Source organism: Dermacentor silvarum, chromosome 1, assembly GCF_013339745.2.
Source record: "Dermacentor silvarum isolate Dsil-2018 chromosome 1, BIME_Dsil_1.4, whole genome shotgun sequence".
Classification (NCBI taxonomy): Eukaryota; Metazoa; Arthropoda; class Arachnida; order Ixodida; family Ixodidae; genus Dermacentor; species Dermacentor silvarum.
Window position 1 is genome coordinate 51,246,716 of NC_051154.1, and position 15,059 is coordinate 51,261,774.

The 15,059-nt window shown below is 50.0% G+C and overlaps 1 protein-coding gene across 4 annotated transcripts in view; it reads right to left on the reverse strand.

The window, feature by feature from the left end:
* The window catches only part of LOC119462806 (dnaJ homolog subfamily C member 7), a 127,568-nt gene that overhangs the window by 62,002 nt on the left and 50,507 nt on the right, over positions 1–15,059 (reverse strand). The window contains exon 1 of one of the 4 annotated variants that reach the window (XM_037724048.2): positions 9,529–9,669. The exons of the other annotated variants lie outside the window; for them this stretch is intronic. Within the exon in view, the coding sequence (XP_037579976.1) occupies positions 9,529–9,617 (89 nt within the window). The 5' untranslated portion in view covers positions 9,618–9,669. Of the gene's footprint in view, positions 1–9,528; positions 9,670–15,059 lie in introns of those variants that run through there. 4 annotated transcript variants of the gene reach the window in all.

Genomic DNA, 15,059 nt, shown 5'->3' on the forward strand with positions numbered 1-15,059 from the left:
TGTGGTTCGGAGTGCGTAGGTTCGGAGCTTCGCGCCGATAGCAAGCTCTGCTTGCACTGACCTTTTTTGATTGATTTCAAAACAAGATCGGTGGTCTTTTTCTGGCTTAAACCGAAAACGCTGCACTGCTGCCGTAGCGCTCGTTCTAGATACGCTTATCGTCGCATACATCCTTCAGTAAGGTTAAGGGCATCATTCGCCATAGGGGCTTGGTGGTGCTGATGTTGAAGTAGGCGGGGTTAGCCTGGCATACATAGCTGGCAATTGTTCCACCTGATCCTCCTTTGAGTTGAGATCAGGGGCGTGCCACCAGGTGTCGATGAGCCCCGTGTCTCGCAGGAAGGCTATCCGCAATCGCTGCGCTCTCTTCCTGATTGCCGCGGGCCCTCCGGGGGAAAACGACGGCTTCAAAGGTCCTGTGCGTTTTTGCAGGCGGTCGACCATCGCTTTTCTTTCTGTGTCAAACTGCGGGCATAGCCAGATGAAAATATTCGATGTCGCCAATGTCACCAAAGAAGGCACAGAGTGGGGAAGCGCAAAGCCCAGTCTTGAATAACCATTGCAAGCTGGGGTGTACGACGCGGAGTCGGTTCTGATGCCGTGCAACAGCGTCGCTTCTTCACGAGTTTTTAATCACGATCGTGCAGAAAGTAGCACTCGCGCTGGGGTTGCCAAAGCGCTGACGATGAGAGCAAGCCTCGCCTCGTTATAGGTAACGTCACCGTCATACTATACACCAGAAGTGCCACAGCACGGTTACCGTGCTGTGGCACTTCTGGTGGGCGGTTACTTATCAGCAGTGCTTGTTTCAACAGCAGGAAACGTCGCCAGAGTACACGGGGGAACAAGAAAGGAGACCCAGACGATTACAAGGCAGCATACCCTTCTTCTATGGTATCAGAGAAGGGTGTCTGCTTCCTATCAGGATCTGACATGTATGTGCGAACAGTAGGTTGTCGTTAGTACTTTTGTCAACCAGCCTTTATTCAGCGCGATCACTAAATAAACCTTAAGCTTAGTGCGTCTTGTGATCGTCTCGGTCTCCTTTTTTGTCCCTCTTGTTCTCTTGCGCCGTTGGCTGCTATAATGAACCAGCTAGTCCAAGAATACGTTCAGTATTAACAGTTGCTTCCCCCTTTAGCTGTTACTATCCGTGAAGTTGAACTTTCGACCTTCAAGAGCCTTTTGCTTCATCATGGCAAGAATCCAGACGACAAAAACAAAACTGCATTGTCATCGTCCACCACGCGGCAGCCCTCCTAAAGATCACCAAGTCCTGGGCTCTCATCCGCAGGGTCGTACAACGCTCCAGGGACCCCTTTTGGGAACACCCTTTTGCGTGACGTAGCGTCCGGCGCGACGCCTCAATGGAGCGATGGCCGTTCTGCCCTCTGTCTTAGCCAATCAGCATCGGCTGAATGTGACATCCACAAAAGCGATCAATCGAGCACATGTGAGACACGAAAACATTTCTGACTACGAGGTTGTTTCGGTAAAGATGACCGCACCGCAAACGTCCGACTCTGAAGACACTGCTACTGAGGCCCGATCACCTGTGAAGCCTCAATCGCGTACAGAGAACCCGACGTCGTGGCCTTGGCGAGGAAATAAAAAAAAAAAAAAAAAAAAGAACGGATGCCCCAAATGTAACGTACGTTAGGTCGCCCCCTCGCGAGACACGAGCCGTGCAGTCCTGACAAAGCCAAGGATGAACGAGCGTTTTGCGCACACATATGCAAAGCAGACGCTAAGAGCCCGACCACTGAGGCGCCCGCACAAAGGGCATTCGGTCACCTACGCAGCTCGAAAATGCAGAGCCTCGCCGACATGTCGAGGCGATGAACAGGCGCGGACGTGAAAGGAACTCATGGACGACGCGAACACGCTACAAGACCACCATGGGAATCTTCGAAGTTGAGCACCTAGGCATCTAAGTAATAGTGTTTTAAAGGCGCCCGGGAAAAAGCTCAGTCCTTGAATAGCTATTAAATGACTCTGGCCATGCTTAGACGGTGAAACTGCCTAGCGATTGGGCTATGCCAGTGACAAGAGCAAATTCCTATGCTTTCTCTAATCTTGACTTCTTTGCCATCCTTATATTCTTTCCTAGTGCTTCGTGTCCGCGTTTTTCTTATATATATATATATATTTAATGCTATTTCCCATGCCTTCGTTGAGCCGAAGTTTACACTGGCAAGGTGACTCGACTGACGTCAGTTCTCTCTCGGCTTCGTTCCGTGCCGTTGTCATCGAAGGTGAAACGAGAGAGCCTATTTGCACCTCAATAGCTCGGGGTTACGTAACCTTAGCAAGAGCGTCATCGTGGCTGTGCATGACTGTGGCTTAAACTGGCTGTGTCGCTGTTGACCTTTCTTTCCGAGTTTTTTTTTTTTTTTTTTTTTTTTTTTTTTTTTTTTTTTCACTGATCTGTACTCACTGATCACTACTATATAGAATTAGTGGAGATCAGTGGTTTTTTTTTTTTTTTTTTTTTTTGCGCAACAGTATCGTGTCGTTCAGCAAGCACCAACTCGCCCAAGAAAAAGTTATTGTTCGTAGGCGTGTGTATGACGAGTGCTGTCGCGGGGAGCTCTAAATAATGGTGGAATTTGTGCTGTGAAAACTTCGAACGCCGCGGGGAACACTACAAAGTGCGTGTACGGCTGCTGGCATTCGCGGACGGTGCTATTTGCACCAAAGGCAATGTCGCGACTTGGAAGCACGTATGGAGATTCAGAGTTCATTTCCTGGAATTATACAGCAACATCGAATAAACTGCTTAAGTCTAGAGCCATGAATCTTGTCTGTAGTTACCGGAATTAATTCACGAGCTCCCGGTAGCCATTTTCGGTTTCCCTCACAGCGTCGTACAGAGAGCCAAAGTTTACAAGTAAAGAGCGAGTCCGCATACAATTTTCCCAAGTGCAAATACAATACTCAATTAAAGAGCACTGTAGTACAAGTGAAGACGAGTGGCTGACTGACGGATCTCATATTCGATGCACCTGCGTGATGCGCCTTGAGTGAAACTCCTAGGGCGAGAAGGGATCCGTTTTCATGTAACCGCGCCAGTTGCGTCCATCACTCCCAAGGCCCAGGAGATGTGATCTTACGATTCCTTCATCGCTTTAGAAATTAAAAAAAAAATTATGGGGTTTTACGTTCCAAAACCACGATCTGATTATGAGGCACGCCGTAGTGGGGGACTCGGGAAATTTGGACCACCTGGGGTTCTTCAACGTGCACCTAAATCTCTTCATCGCCTTAGCGATGAATAGACAAGCTATCAGTATTCAGCGCAGGGCACAGGGTCAAGAGCGCGCTTTCAAACTCGAACAAGTGTACGCTAAGCGCAACGACAAGGCTCAAATACACGCCAAAAGCAACAACAAATCCTACGAGGTCAAAAAAAAAATCATGTTTTTAAGGCGAAAGCCTCAAGTGGCTCATGAGTCCAAAAATTGACCGTCCGGCGTTATGGCACAAAAATTCAAGGGCACCAAAATTGATGGTGCCACCACTGGTGGTCGAACCCACGACCAAATGTTAACTATGGCAAAGTTAATTACCGTACAGTTAATTAGGAGTTAAGGCACTCGGACCCTCGACCTTTGGTGGGAGTCGTACCGTCGACCTATAGTGTTAATTGGTCATCATCATCAGTCTTAGTGTTAAGTACAGTTAATTAAGGCACTCGAACCCACGACCTCTAGCTGGTGGGAGAAAACTAATTTAATGAATGTATCGCGAGCGCGCAGGCTTTCGCCTTCATCCTCTTTAGCGTACGCTAAAGTGACTGTCAACTTATTTTCTAAGCCACGTAACCCACAAGTCGTAAACAAGACGCAGCCAGTTTAAGCCGTAGCCACAGCCATGCATAGCCACGCTGACGTTCTCGCTGCGACCACGTGGCCCCGAGCTGTTGAGGTGCAAACAGGCTCTCCCAGGTGAAACCACAGCTCAGCGACAGTTTGGGGTGCTCGTTTCTCAGGCACAGGTCACCGTAGCTCTCTTGTGTGGCGCCAGAGTGGCTTACTCTGGTGTTTCGATGTCCTCCTCGCCCGCCGGACGCACCCTACTCTGGTGGCGCTCTGCTGGTCTTTTCGAGAAAACATTCGCCGCCGAGTGGAGTCCAACCCAAATACCGAGGCTTCTGTGCGAAAGAAGAGTTGTTGCTGGCCCGACGAGCGGGGCCAACGAGCTGAGCACAATGTATAATCACGGAGCCTGTGCGCGTGTCCACGGAATACTATGCGCCCTTTTCGTGAAAGCACGAAACGCCTGACTGCGAGACAAGAACACAAATGAGGACGAGCGCGTGTAATCGTGGTCACGTCACCTGAAGTGCGCGTACATGTTCTGCTAATGGCCTGATAGTCTACAGCGTCCGTCATCTTACGTTCCCAGCGGTTTCTGCTCCGAAACCATGGAGGAAGGCCACGGACAGGCGCTTTGCTGTGTGTCAACGTGGCAGAGAAGCTGACGTCACTTGCGAGAGAGGCAACGACACGAAAGGGAAATGCCCTCTACTTCGTGAGGTGCAAAGTGTGTAGCCTACAGTGACTGGGCATGTGCGCGTTGCTCACGCCCAAGGAACTGAGGACACGAACGTTCAAAAGGAGCACCACAAGGCTGCAAAAAATAGCGCGTCTTCCTCTCCACAGTCAATCTCTCTCTGTCAGTAGTACGAGATGGGTGGGTTGTGGAACATTCCGATTTCGATCATTCTGAGCATTTATGCTTCCGTTTCTCGCATTCTGGCACTTGTTAAATAAATGTAGAAAATGAACGTTTTATAAACTTTCTCAACGAGCGTCCGTCAACACCATCCTGGTAGCCAGTTGAACCGGGCGTCAGGAGGAACCTTTTAAACCTCCCAACACAGCGCTGAAACACACACACACACACACACACACACACACACACACACACACACACACACACACACACACACACACACACACACACGACACGTCCGAGAAGGCTTATATGAGCTGTAAGTCGTGGCGTCCGAGAAGGAGGCTTATAGGAGCTGGGAGTCGTGGCCTCGGAGTCGGACGTCAAACTGCGGGTCGCTCTCTAGCCTACGCCACCGGTGCGTCTCGAAACGGGTAGCCTGCCTACGCTACCGGGGCGTCACACGGAGGCTAAGCGAGCCCACGCCGTCGTTCGAGCAGAGTTGACGAGGAGGGTTGCTTCTTTCGTGATGAGTACGAGGTCGTGAGGTTGGGTAAACCGAACAGGGGTTTTATTTACATAGAAGAGGCAAACTTATTTACAGGACATGGGGCTGGAGTACGGAGCACCGTACATTGTTCTCGTAGCATGAATGATGGAGCTGATGAGCGAGCACTGGCTACATCTCTCACGGAGAGCATTTGGAAGAGCACCTCTCAGGGCAGATGGGAGTGCCCACGACGAGCAGCAAGAATCCGCATAAAAGCCCTCTGGCCAAGCTGCGGTCACACCTTCCTCCAATCGGAGCGTCGAGAGTCACCGAAGGGTCCGCCTTGAGGGCGAGGGTGCGCATAATCCCCCGGCGCCTTTGTTCCCTGAACACATTCGGAGAAGTGACCTCGGGCACACACTGCTCACTCCCCCACAGAAAGGAGGAGTCACTCGTAGACAGGCGGCTTCGCGCTTGACTCGAACTGGCGCGTCTGGGTTCCCTGGAAGGGCCAGCCATCGACGGGTTTGTCTGGAGAACGGCCTTGGCGACCAGCGGGTCTGTCGAGCGGCTGTGAGAAAGCGTCGTAGAAGCGGTCCTTTTCCAAGAGTTTCTTGCTCCTAGCGTCGTGGTCGGCGTCCGGGTGACAGCTAGTAACAACGTATTCTTTGAAAGGTGTCTAGACATGGTGTCGCCGCTGATCTCTCCCGTGGGACATTTTCAGCCTCCCGAAGCGATTCGTCACAGGCAATCAGGAGATACTCCAAGTTCGCTGCCCCCGCTGGTCACCGAACGTAACAGGCTGCGTTTCAGAACCGGCCTCTGAAGGACTGTTAGGGCCCGCATGGGAAAGCTCGCAAGCTGCCTTATGGAGAAGCTGCTGGAGAATTTCCGGACACTGAACTTTTGCCTCTGGTCGCACGATGATCAGTTTTTCCACTCGGAGCCTTCACTAATGTATTTTGAGACAAACTAAGCAAACTAACAAGGAAGTTGACTTATACCCCTGTTACACGGGCACTTTAACGGCCGTTAAGGGAAAACCGCAGTTGGCCTGAACGGCCGTTAGGCGGAGGTACACGGCAGCGCGAGCGCCGTTGGAAACCCAACGGCGATTGACACTAACAGAGCTCGCCGGTCTCCGTTCCGCTACACTATAGTTCCGCCGCCGTTTCCGTCCGTTCCATCGTGAAATAGGCAAGATGGCAGCCCTCAGCAGCAACGTGTCCCCCCGCTGCAGGCGAGCAACTTTTGCAAATAGCTAAAAAAAAAAAAAAAAAACGCGCTGTACAGCATGTAGCGCAGAAAATAATTAGAGAAACAATTTTTTTTTCGAGTTGGCGAGGTAAACATTTTAAGTCACGTGATAAATCGTCCAAACTGAAATGAACCGACTGAACATGGAAAGTGCCGTGTGAGCGCAGCCACCACAGTTCCGTTCCCACGGCCGTTACGGCGGTCAACTGCCGTTTGCGTTAACGGCCGTTGCAAGTGCCCGTGTAACGGGTATTACGCGTCTATAAAAGGTAAATTAATAAGTTGTAATTGTGGCTTGTGGTAGCAAAACAAAACATCCGAAGGTGCCGACATGCATTCTAACAGAGCATGCACAAGCTTTCCTAGTACTTGCGATTACATATGCACTACACCTGTTTTGGCCGCACAGATTTACAGCATTGAGCCATCGGTTGACCATTTGAAGGGCCCCACAGTAACTACAAAAAATTTAAAAAGCAATAAGCCTTAGTGACATTGAAATCGCCTACCTGGAAGGACATATGTCCTAGTTTAATTGACGCATTGCCTTCCTTAATGTATTTAAGTTGTTTATTGTTATTGTTCAACTGATAGTTTTGTGTACTGACATGTATTCCTCCCGGATTATGGCAGCCGACGCAGCGTTTGCTTTTAAAGTCTTGTTTCTCAGGTCCTTTATCAGTTCGCGGGTCAGCGCATGTGCATCTTTTACTTACATTTACGTAAATTTCTAAAGGCAAGTGTCGCAGTGCTTTCTCGATTGTATTTTATCACCTGTGTTACGCTAGTTTGTGCGGTTATGCCATGGTGTACAGCTATGGTGTGGTTGTATTGAGGGTCCTGGTGGTTAATTGGTTTGATCGATTGGTTCTTTCAACATGAATGTGATACCCGATGCCGTTCGCGTGCTGTATTTAAATACGTTTCTTCAATGAACGGTAGTTGAAGTAAGCGCCATTCCCGTGTACTCGTATCGACCTCTCTCTCTCTCTCTCTCTTTTTTTCCGCGCTGAGAGTTAAAGGCGGTAGCACGGCGCACGGCACTAGACGATAACGTCGAGAGAGGCGACATCCCTGGGTCCGTGGCCCGGCAGAACTGACTTCCCTGCGCTCGATGGCAGAATGGAACGAAGCGCCGGGCGACCGCTCAAGCCGAACCGAACATGTGACGGTGGGGCAGAGTCAAATGCGCGCGCCGCCCGTCGCTGGGCTTCCCGGGAAGACAATGAGCCAAAACAAAGCTCATTCTGAACGGTCCTTGAACCATTACGCGGAACGGCACGGCGCCCCAGTCGCTGACCCGGGACATGACTCACGACCGCTCAGGCCGCACGCTCGAAAAAGGCGCGGCGCGTGACAACGCCCGTGCACGGACGGGGAAAAAGCCGGCGAGGAAGCGCGACCGTCCACAGCCGGCCAACGGCCGCGGAACAGCGCGCGCTGCTGCCAGGTGACCGAAAAACGCGCCCCCTCCTCCGTGCCGCACGGCAGAGAGAACTACCACGGAGAGCAGCAGCGCACGCACCCGATGATCAGCGGCGAATCATCAGGCCCCAAGCGGATGCGTTCGGAAGGCGTCAGCAAAGCTCGCTTCGAAGGGCCCGCAACACACAAAACACGACGACGAGGTGGCGCCGCAGGCAGTGACAAACAGTGCTTCGTATCGCAGCATTTGGGAGATTCAGAAATAGCGCGTACCCAAGCCACTTAGCGTATGCAAAAGTCAAAACTCCCCTGTGGGTTCTTTGGTGCTCTCTCTGCGTATTTTCGTACCCCCGGCGGTTTGCGTTCCTCCCTAAACGCTTGGGTACCCCAATGTGAAGCTCGTCTGTTACAGTTATACAACGCGTGTTCGCCCGCTCTTGCGCCCCCTCAAGTCGAGAACGTTTCTATCATGCGCACGTCGGTATTCTGCGCCGTGGTAAATATTTGCTCCGACACCACTTCCCTCGCGAGATGCCGAGGCGATGATTCGGCCCGGCACGATCGGTCAGCCGCTACGCAGTCCACCATGCACATCCGTCCGAGTAATCTTTTCCAAGTAGAAGGTGCGCACGTTCGTCACGTGAAAGCATCGTCAAGTCGCAAGCAGAGCGCCAGCACAAGGGAAAATGCGTACACACGCACACGCTACACAGCACTGACACAGCAGCAAACGTTCACCAAGGTATTTGCACTCTACGTTTCATATTAAGCGTATCCTGCTGCCCTGGTGCACTGAAGGCACAAATATGCCAACAACCAGGGATAAAAATAAACGACACCCACAAGATAGTTTGCTGTGCCGCTAGTTGGTACTACATGACGTTTTAGAACAAATACAGCGCTAAAGACGGGACATGAAAGAGACATGTCCTGTCTTTTGCGCTGTTCTAAAACGTCACCTACATTTGTCCAGTGACGGCATTTTACATCCCAAGGCTCAGGCCATGACACCCGTATTATCGGGATTCTCTGACGCGAACAGAAATATTTGTTCAGTTAACTCGACATAGCATAACTTGGGGCCGGGCACGGCTTCATGGACGTCAGCGCAATAATTGCGGTTATACGGAAATGTGTTTGCAAAGAGAACCACCTGTTAAGCAGAAACCTGTGCGCTCTCGGAAGACGACCTACTATGAAGAGTACTGCACTGTAACAGCAGTGAATTTACTTTCTGATCCTGATCGTTCCTGCTAGTAAACAGTGCCGGTAAACTAGCGCCACTGTTTTACATGCTACGAGCACAAACTTCACGGAAATCCGGCGTGTTTGAGCTAACAACATCCCACAAACAAATGCAGAATACGAGCGCCCATGGTACACTATAGCGCCACGCAAATACACTGCGAATACCCTACACTGCGCTAGCAATGTTGTCGGGGGCAAGGCACTGGATTCACCCTTGCTCAACCGAAGGCACTAATACGAGAAATAACACCTGACTTCCATTAAATACCTCGCACTATCCTCATTTTTTGCACTTATTACAAAGGTCATCCGACATATATTTGGCAAGTACTAGCTAGGGAGGTCACATTACTGCGGCAAGCATTCATTGAGTACTGATCAAAGGTAGACGCCCTCCCACCCATCCAATGCGGACAGTCGTCACCTCTCACCTGCGCGACACGGCGACGAGCCCGACCTTCTGGACAGCCAAGGTACTGTGCGAGGCCGGCGGCCGGCACGCGCGAGACGTCAGCACCATAACGCGCGCACACGGACACACGGGCCGCCCGAATAAAACACTGCACAGCCGCCGCTTTCGCCGCGAGCGAAAGCCAACACCAAGAGCGTGCGCGCCAGCGGCTGGCGTGCCGCTAGCCGGCGAAGGTGAACAACCAGCCACGTGACGCGACGCGCCGCCAATCGCGGCGCCAAGCCTGCCCACGCCGGCGCAGACGGACGTCGACGAAAGCGGGCCGGGAAAGTGCGGCCACAAAAGACGACCGGAGTGATGACACCACGTTCGCCGAAAGAGAGAAGCTACAACGGACACACCGGCAACAGGTATTGCCGGTGTACCCGGAACGACGAGCCGAGCGGGGCAGCCCCGTCGACAGAGCGTGTCGCGTGCGGCTTAATTTGGAAGATCGCGGACTGGACGGGCGGCTAACGACCTATTTGTCACCAGGGCAAAAAATAGTCATACAAGACAGGAGATGGGAAAACAGTTGCGTCTAGTCCAAAGCCAGCGGATTATGGCGAAGTTTGTACAAATCGTCATTCTGTCTTAATTGTCGGTAATTACGCCACTGGGGGTTCAGCATGATTCAAAATTACGGGGTTTTTCGTGCCAAAACCACGATCTGATTATGAGGCACGATGTAGCGGGGGACTCCGGAATAATTTCGACCGCCTGCGGTTCTTCAACGTGCACCAAAATCGAAGTCACACGGGTGTCTTCGCACTTCGCCCCCATCGAAATGCGGCCGCCGTGGCCGGGATTGTTCAGTATGATTCATCACATGCAATGCGTAATCTCACGTAATTGTTATGCACCGCACAGGTCAAAACTTTAATGTCATGCAATGTTTATGTTTGTGCACTATACACTGTCCAAAAGGTAGCCGAAATGCAAAAACCAGTTCATATGACTGCACACTGCGAGACGTTTGACGTCTGTCAAGGGAAGAATTGGCACAGACCCCGTGGCGCAAGGATGATCGGTAGCCCAAATGGAAGAAATAAATGCAAAGTTACTTTTGTGCTTCAATGCACAAACGACGTTTTGTGAAAGACGAACGACAATGCATTTCTCCACAAAGTTCGGGAATTAACCCGAAACTGGTGCCATTCTGAGAGTTCGTTCCAAGTGGACCCGCCTTGCGAACTCCACGGCCACAATTTGTAAATTGCTATATGGGCCATAAGGTAATTAGTGGATTTTTCTTAATTCGTCGATTCTGCATTTAAATTTTTTGTGCAATAATGTCCGCCTCTTCGAGTAGACCAGCTCATGAACTAGAATTGTGCTATCCTGCCACAGGCAACCTTAAAAAAAATACTTTCTGGAGTTTTACGTGCCAAAACCAGTTCTGATTATGAGGCACGCCGTAGTGGAGGGCTCCGGATTAATTTTGACCACCTGGGATTCTTTAACGTGCACTACAAAAAATACTTAGTGTTCGCTGAAACACCCGGTATCTATATAGGATGTTTTTTCAGACTGAACAATTTTTTTTTTTCTTTTAGTCGCCTGTGGCAGCACAGTTCTCTTTAACTGCATTACTAAAGAAGCGGACATCACCTGCACGGTAATCTGAAACGCGTAATGAATTAACAAATTTCCGCTGATTACGTTCTGAACTAACGACCTTACGGCACATATTTATACTGAATTTTACCAATTGTATATCCGGTGAGTTCGCAAGGCATATCCATTTTGAACGAATTAGAAGACGACACCAGTTCCCCAAGTGCGCAACGAAATACACTGGCGTTCCAGTTATATTTGTGTTGGAATGTATAAAAGGCGTTTAGTTAAAAAAAAAAAAAGTGGAACAATATAGCATTTTTACTCCATGTTTGACGGCACATATTCAGAAACTGGTGTCGAGCTCGGAGTTCGGTCCTTGCAAACTAACCAGCTACACCCAGTAAATTGGTAAATGTGCTTTAAAGCTATTTTATAAATATTTAACTATGCAAGCATTTTGGACCAAAACAACGGTGGTGGGCTAGGCGAAGAAAGCTTCACTACAAGGTTAAATAAATGTCTGGGACCTCGAAATCCTAGGAAGAATACTGGCAAGCCTCAGAGCGCCCGAAATAATTTAACGTAATAGCTTTTCTACAGCCAGTTTCTGTTTCGTTTCTCATGAAGTTACCGTGTCGTGACTGATTTGTGAAGCCCGATATAGCAGCATTGCAGACGACCGCGCGAGCCGGAGCGAGTGTCAAAAACGTCGCGATGTCCTGCTCCTACGTGACCACCTTCTGTACGCAGTAACCTCCTGGGGGGGGGCGAAATCGAAACTGGGTGCAGAAAAAAAAAAATCTAGGGCACTCCGAGGTCTGCCAGTATTTTGTTTCGAAGTCCCAGATTTTCATTTAGCGCAAAAAAAAAAAAAAAAAAAAAACCCCGAAGAGACCGGGACTATTCCAGAAGCGAGGCGACCAAATAATTAACAGCGCCACGCTCTGTGCGGGGTCTTTTTTTTTTTTTTTTTTTTTTTAGCGAAATCGCGCGTAGAGCCGCGTGCCAAAGGATGGAGAAGAATGTCCACGAAGAAAACGAAGACATGCCAGGCGCGCCTCGGCTCGAGAGGCTTGCTCGGCTTCATCGAGAAGCACGCGCACGAAGATGAGAGTGGATCCATAGTGGATCTATCAAGCGGACACATTAGAAGAAACTGCTTAGTCGGAAGTTTCGACGAGCCTGAATTTCCCGATGGGTGCACAAAAGAGGGGCCGGGTCTGCCTTACGCGGTGGGCAGTTCACTGTGGAAGCGAGCGTCATGCGTCTCCAGCTATGTGGATTCCACGTAACATCCCAAATGACCAGAACACTACAATTAGCTATAGCGAGAAACACAGCTCAGGACCGCGAGCCCAAAGGAGAATGAAGCAACGCGTTCCATCTCCTCTCCCGGCACCATTCCAGCCTGACAACATAAAAGATAGGGAACATAAGAGTTTTAGAATAGAGGCCCCAAAGAAATAGCGTCAAAGCCCTTGCGCATGCGCGAGACACAAACGGCGTTTGGGTTTTGCGTCACTGATACTCGCTCAAACCGCCCGTCCGCTCCGCCGGCGTCCGCCCGAGGGTGGACATGGTGCAGATGACTGTCCGATCGTCTGGACAAGCGTACGCAATTTCTCTATGACGCAACATTGCACTTAGCTATCCGTATGACTGCTCGTCTCTCAATGGCTGGTCCGAGGCGGACGACGTCATACGTCTTCACAGCAAACACTACGCTTGCTCGAAGCGAAGCGGGGACGCGAGGCCTAAGCTACAGCCGCGTCAGAAACAGTCCGCTTTTCTTGTTCTTGCGATTTTTACTAGAGTTATCCTGCACCCACGGAGATAGTACAGCATAGGGGCCCTAAACGTGTTATAGGGCCCCAAAGATATAGCGTCGAAGCCACTGCGCATGCGCGAGACGCGAACTGCGTTTGGTTTTTGCGTCGGGCCAACGGTCGGGCACGCTATTTCACTGATTTAGCGGGAGCCACAAAAGCTTTGTATCAACAAACATGGCGGCGCCCATCGAAGCGACGGATACCAAAATGGGTTCGATTCGTGGTAACGCGTGAAGTTCGTAAGCTAGAAGTGACTGCGGTTATCGCTTTCTCTCAACTAACGTGTGTAATGAAGATTGATTCATTAGACACCGCTGATTCCGAATTCAATTGCCGATTTCATGGCTCGTAGGCCTAACGTGGGTTAGCTTGGCTGGTGAAGGCACGTAAAGTTGGTTACTCAAAATTAAGCGCATCAAACGGCTTGTGCTAATAAAATAACCTATAAATTGTAATTAAACGCAATAACACGAATGCCAAAATTACTCCTCTTATCATAAAATGGTATAGTTTATTTTAATATTTACAACAGTTTTTTTTTTTTCGACGCCATAGTGACGCTGCAAGCGCAAGACAATTTCCAGAAGCGCTTGGGTTTAAAGTGGAAGGAAACATCAACCGATCAGCCGTAGAGATAAGCAAAAGACGATTAGAGTACTGGAGTAAAAAAAAAAAAGAAAAAAAAAGGCAGGGAATACATTGATACGACCTGATCTCTTAAAATCATATATGTAGTGGTAAAAGGTAAATTTTGGGGAAAGAAAGAAAAAGATTAATGACAGGTATACAAAAATGCTAGATAAAGAAGATATATAGTATACCTGATTAAATCAAGCAAGATAGGTGCACATTTGTCGCCACCCCGTTTCAAAGTAGATGCCATTAAATCATCAGCAGCAGCTACCTGCAAACGCAAATCCCTATATCTAAAACTCCTCACTCCTGCCTACGCTAACACCCGCAAAGCTCTATTCTAAAACTCTCTATAACTGGCCTCGGAACTCGGCAGCACCCAACGACGCGCGCGGGAACAGGCAGCTCGCAGAGAACAGCGGAGAAAGAAGCGCATGTTCGATCGTTTCGTACTCGTGTTACAGCTTGCTTCCACAATTTCAATGAACGCGAAAAGAAAATAGCCTTGAAAGTACCAACGCAAACTAACCGGACGTTGTGGAAGCGCCCACCGGACCACTCCCGGTAAAATTATGCAAGGCGAAAGGCTACTCACGGGTCGGGGGGCATGCGAGCCATCCACAGGCGGCCTGAGACAAGGCCAAGCATCATGTTGAACATGCGACCAGCAGCAGCGAGGAGAATGCGGATAGCCTCCGTGTTGTCAGAAATGGTAGAACAAATTCACACAGAGAACGTCACAGACAAAATAGCGTCGGGGCCACACGAATCCCCGAGGACGCGCAACGGGCTCCTCGTTTGCCGAGTTGGACGCACAAGGGCAGTATGGACGCACAGGCGAACGTTTAAAAGTGGAGGAGGGTGCACGTGCACCTATTCTCACCGAAGCACGCGCTCGGAGCGCGACTCTCCAAAGCATTTCGAAAAAAAAAATGCTGCTAATTGAGACTGTACTTCGCGTGCATTTTTGCTTGCGCTCGCTGGAGTGCGTGCTCTCCACCGAAGGACGGCGCTCTGTGGTAAAGCTTGTGGACCGTTCTGCATCTGCCATCAAAGTTCAGCATGAGAGTGGAATGTTTCTGCATGCAGGGAAATAAAAACAGTTTAAGCAACGCCATTTACCCTTCTCACGAGGTCGGTGTTCAGAGAAGACAACTTTCGGTTTCGAAGAGGATCTCGCCGCCTTCTCTGCGCGACAGGTCCACCATAGTACAGACCGTACTCCGCAATAGCTTAGCGACGCACAGTAACATGACTTCTACTTCGAAAGAAAGGCTCGCTGAACTTCATTGCAAGGAATCTGAACTATTCAACAGAAAGTAACTTCGTATAGTTACGTAACCACCAACCAATGAGACGGGGCCGAGTTACCGCTAGTGGACAAATTGTAACACGCAATATATTATGGCATACGCGCTCGACGGCTGCGCTACAGGCTCCAAAGTTCAGCAAAGAAACGCACCACTGACAGTGCTCCCAATATCTATTT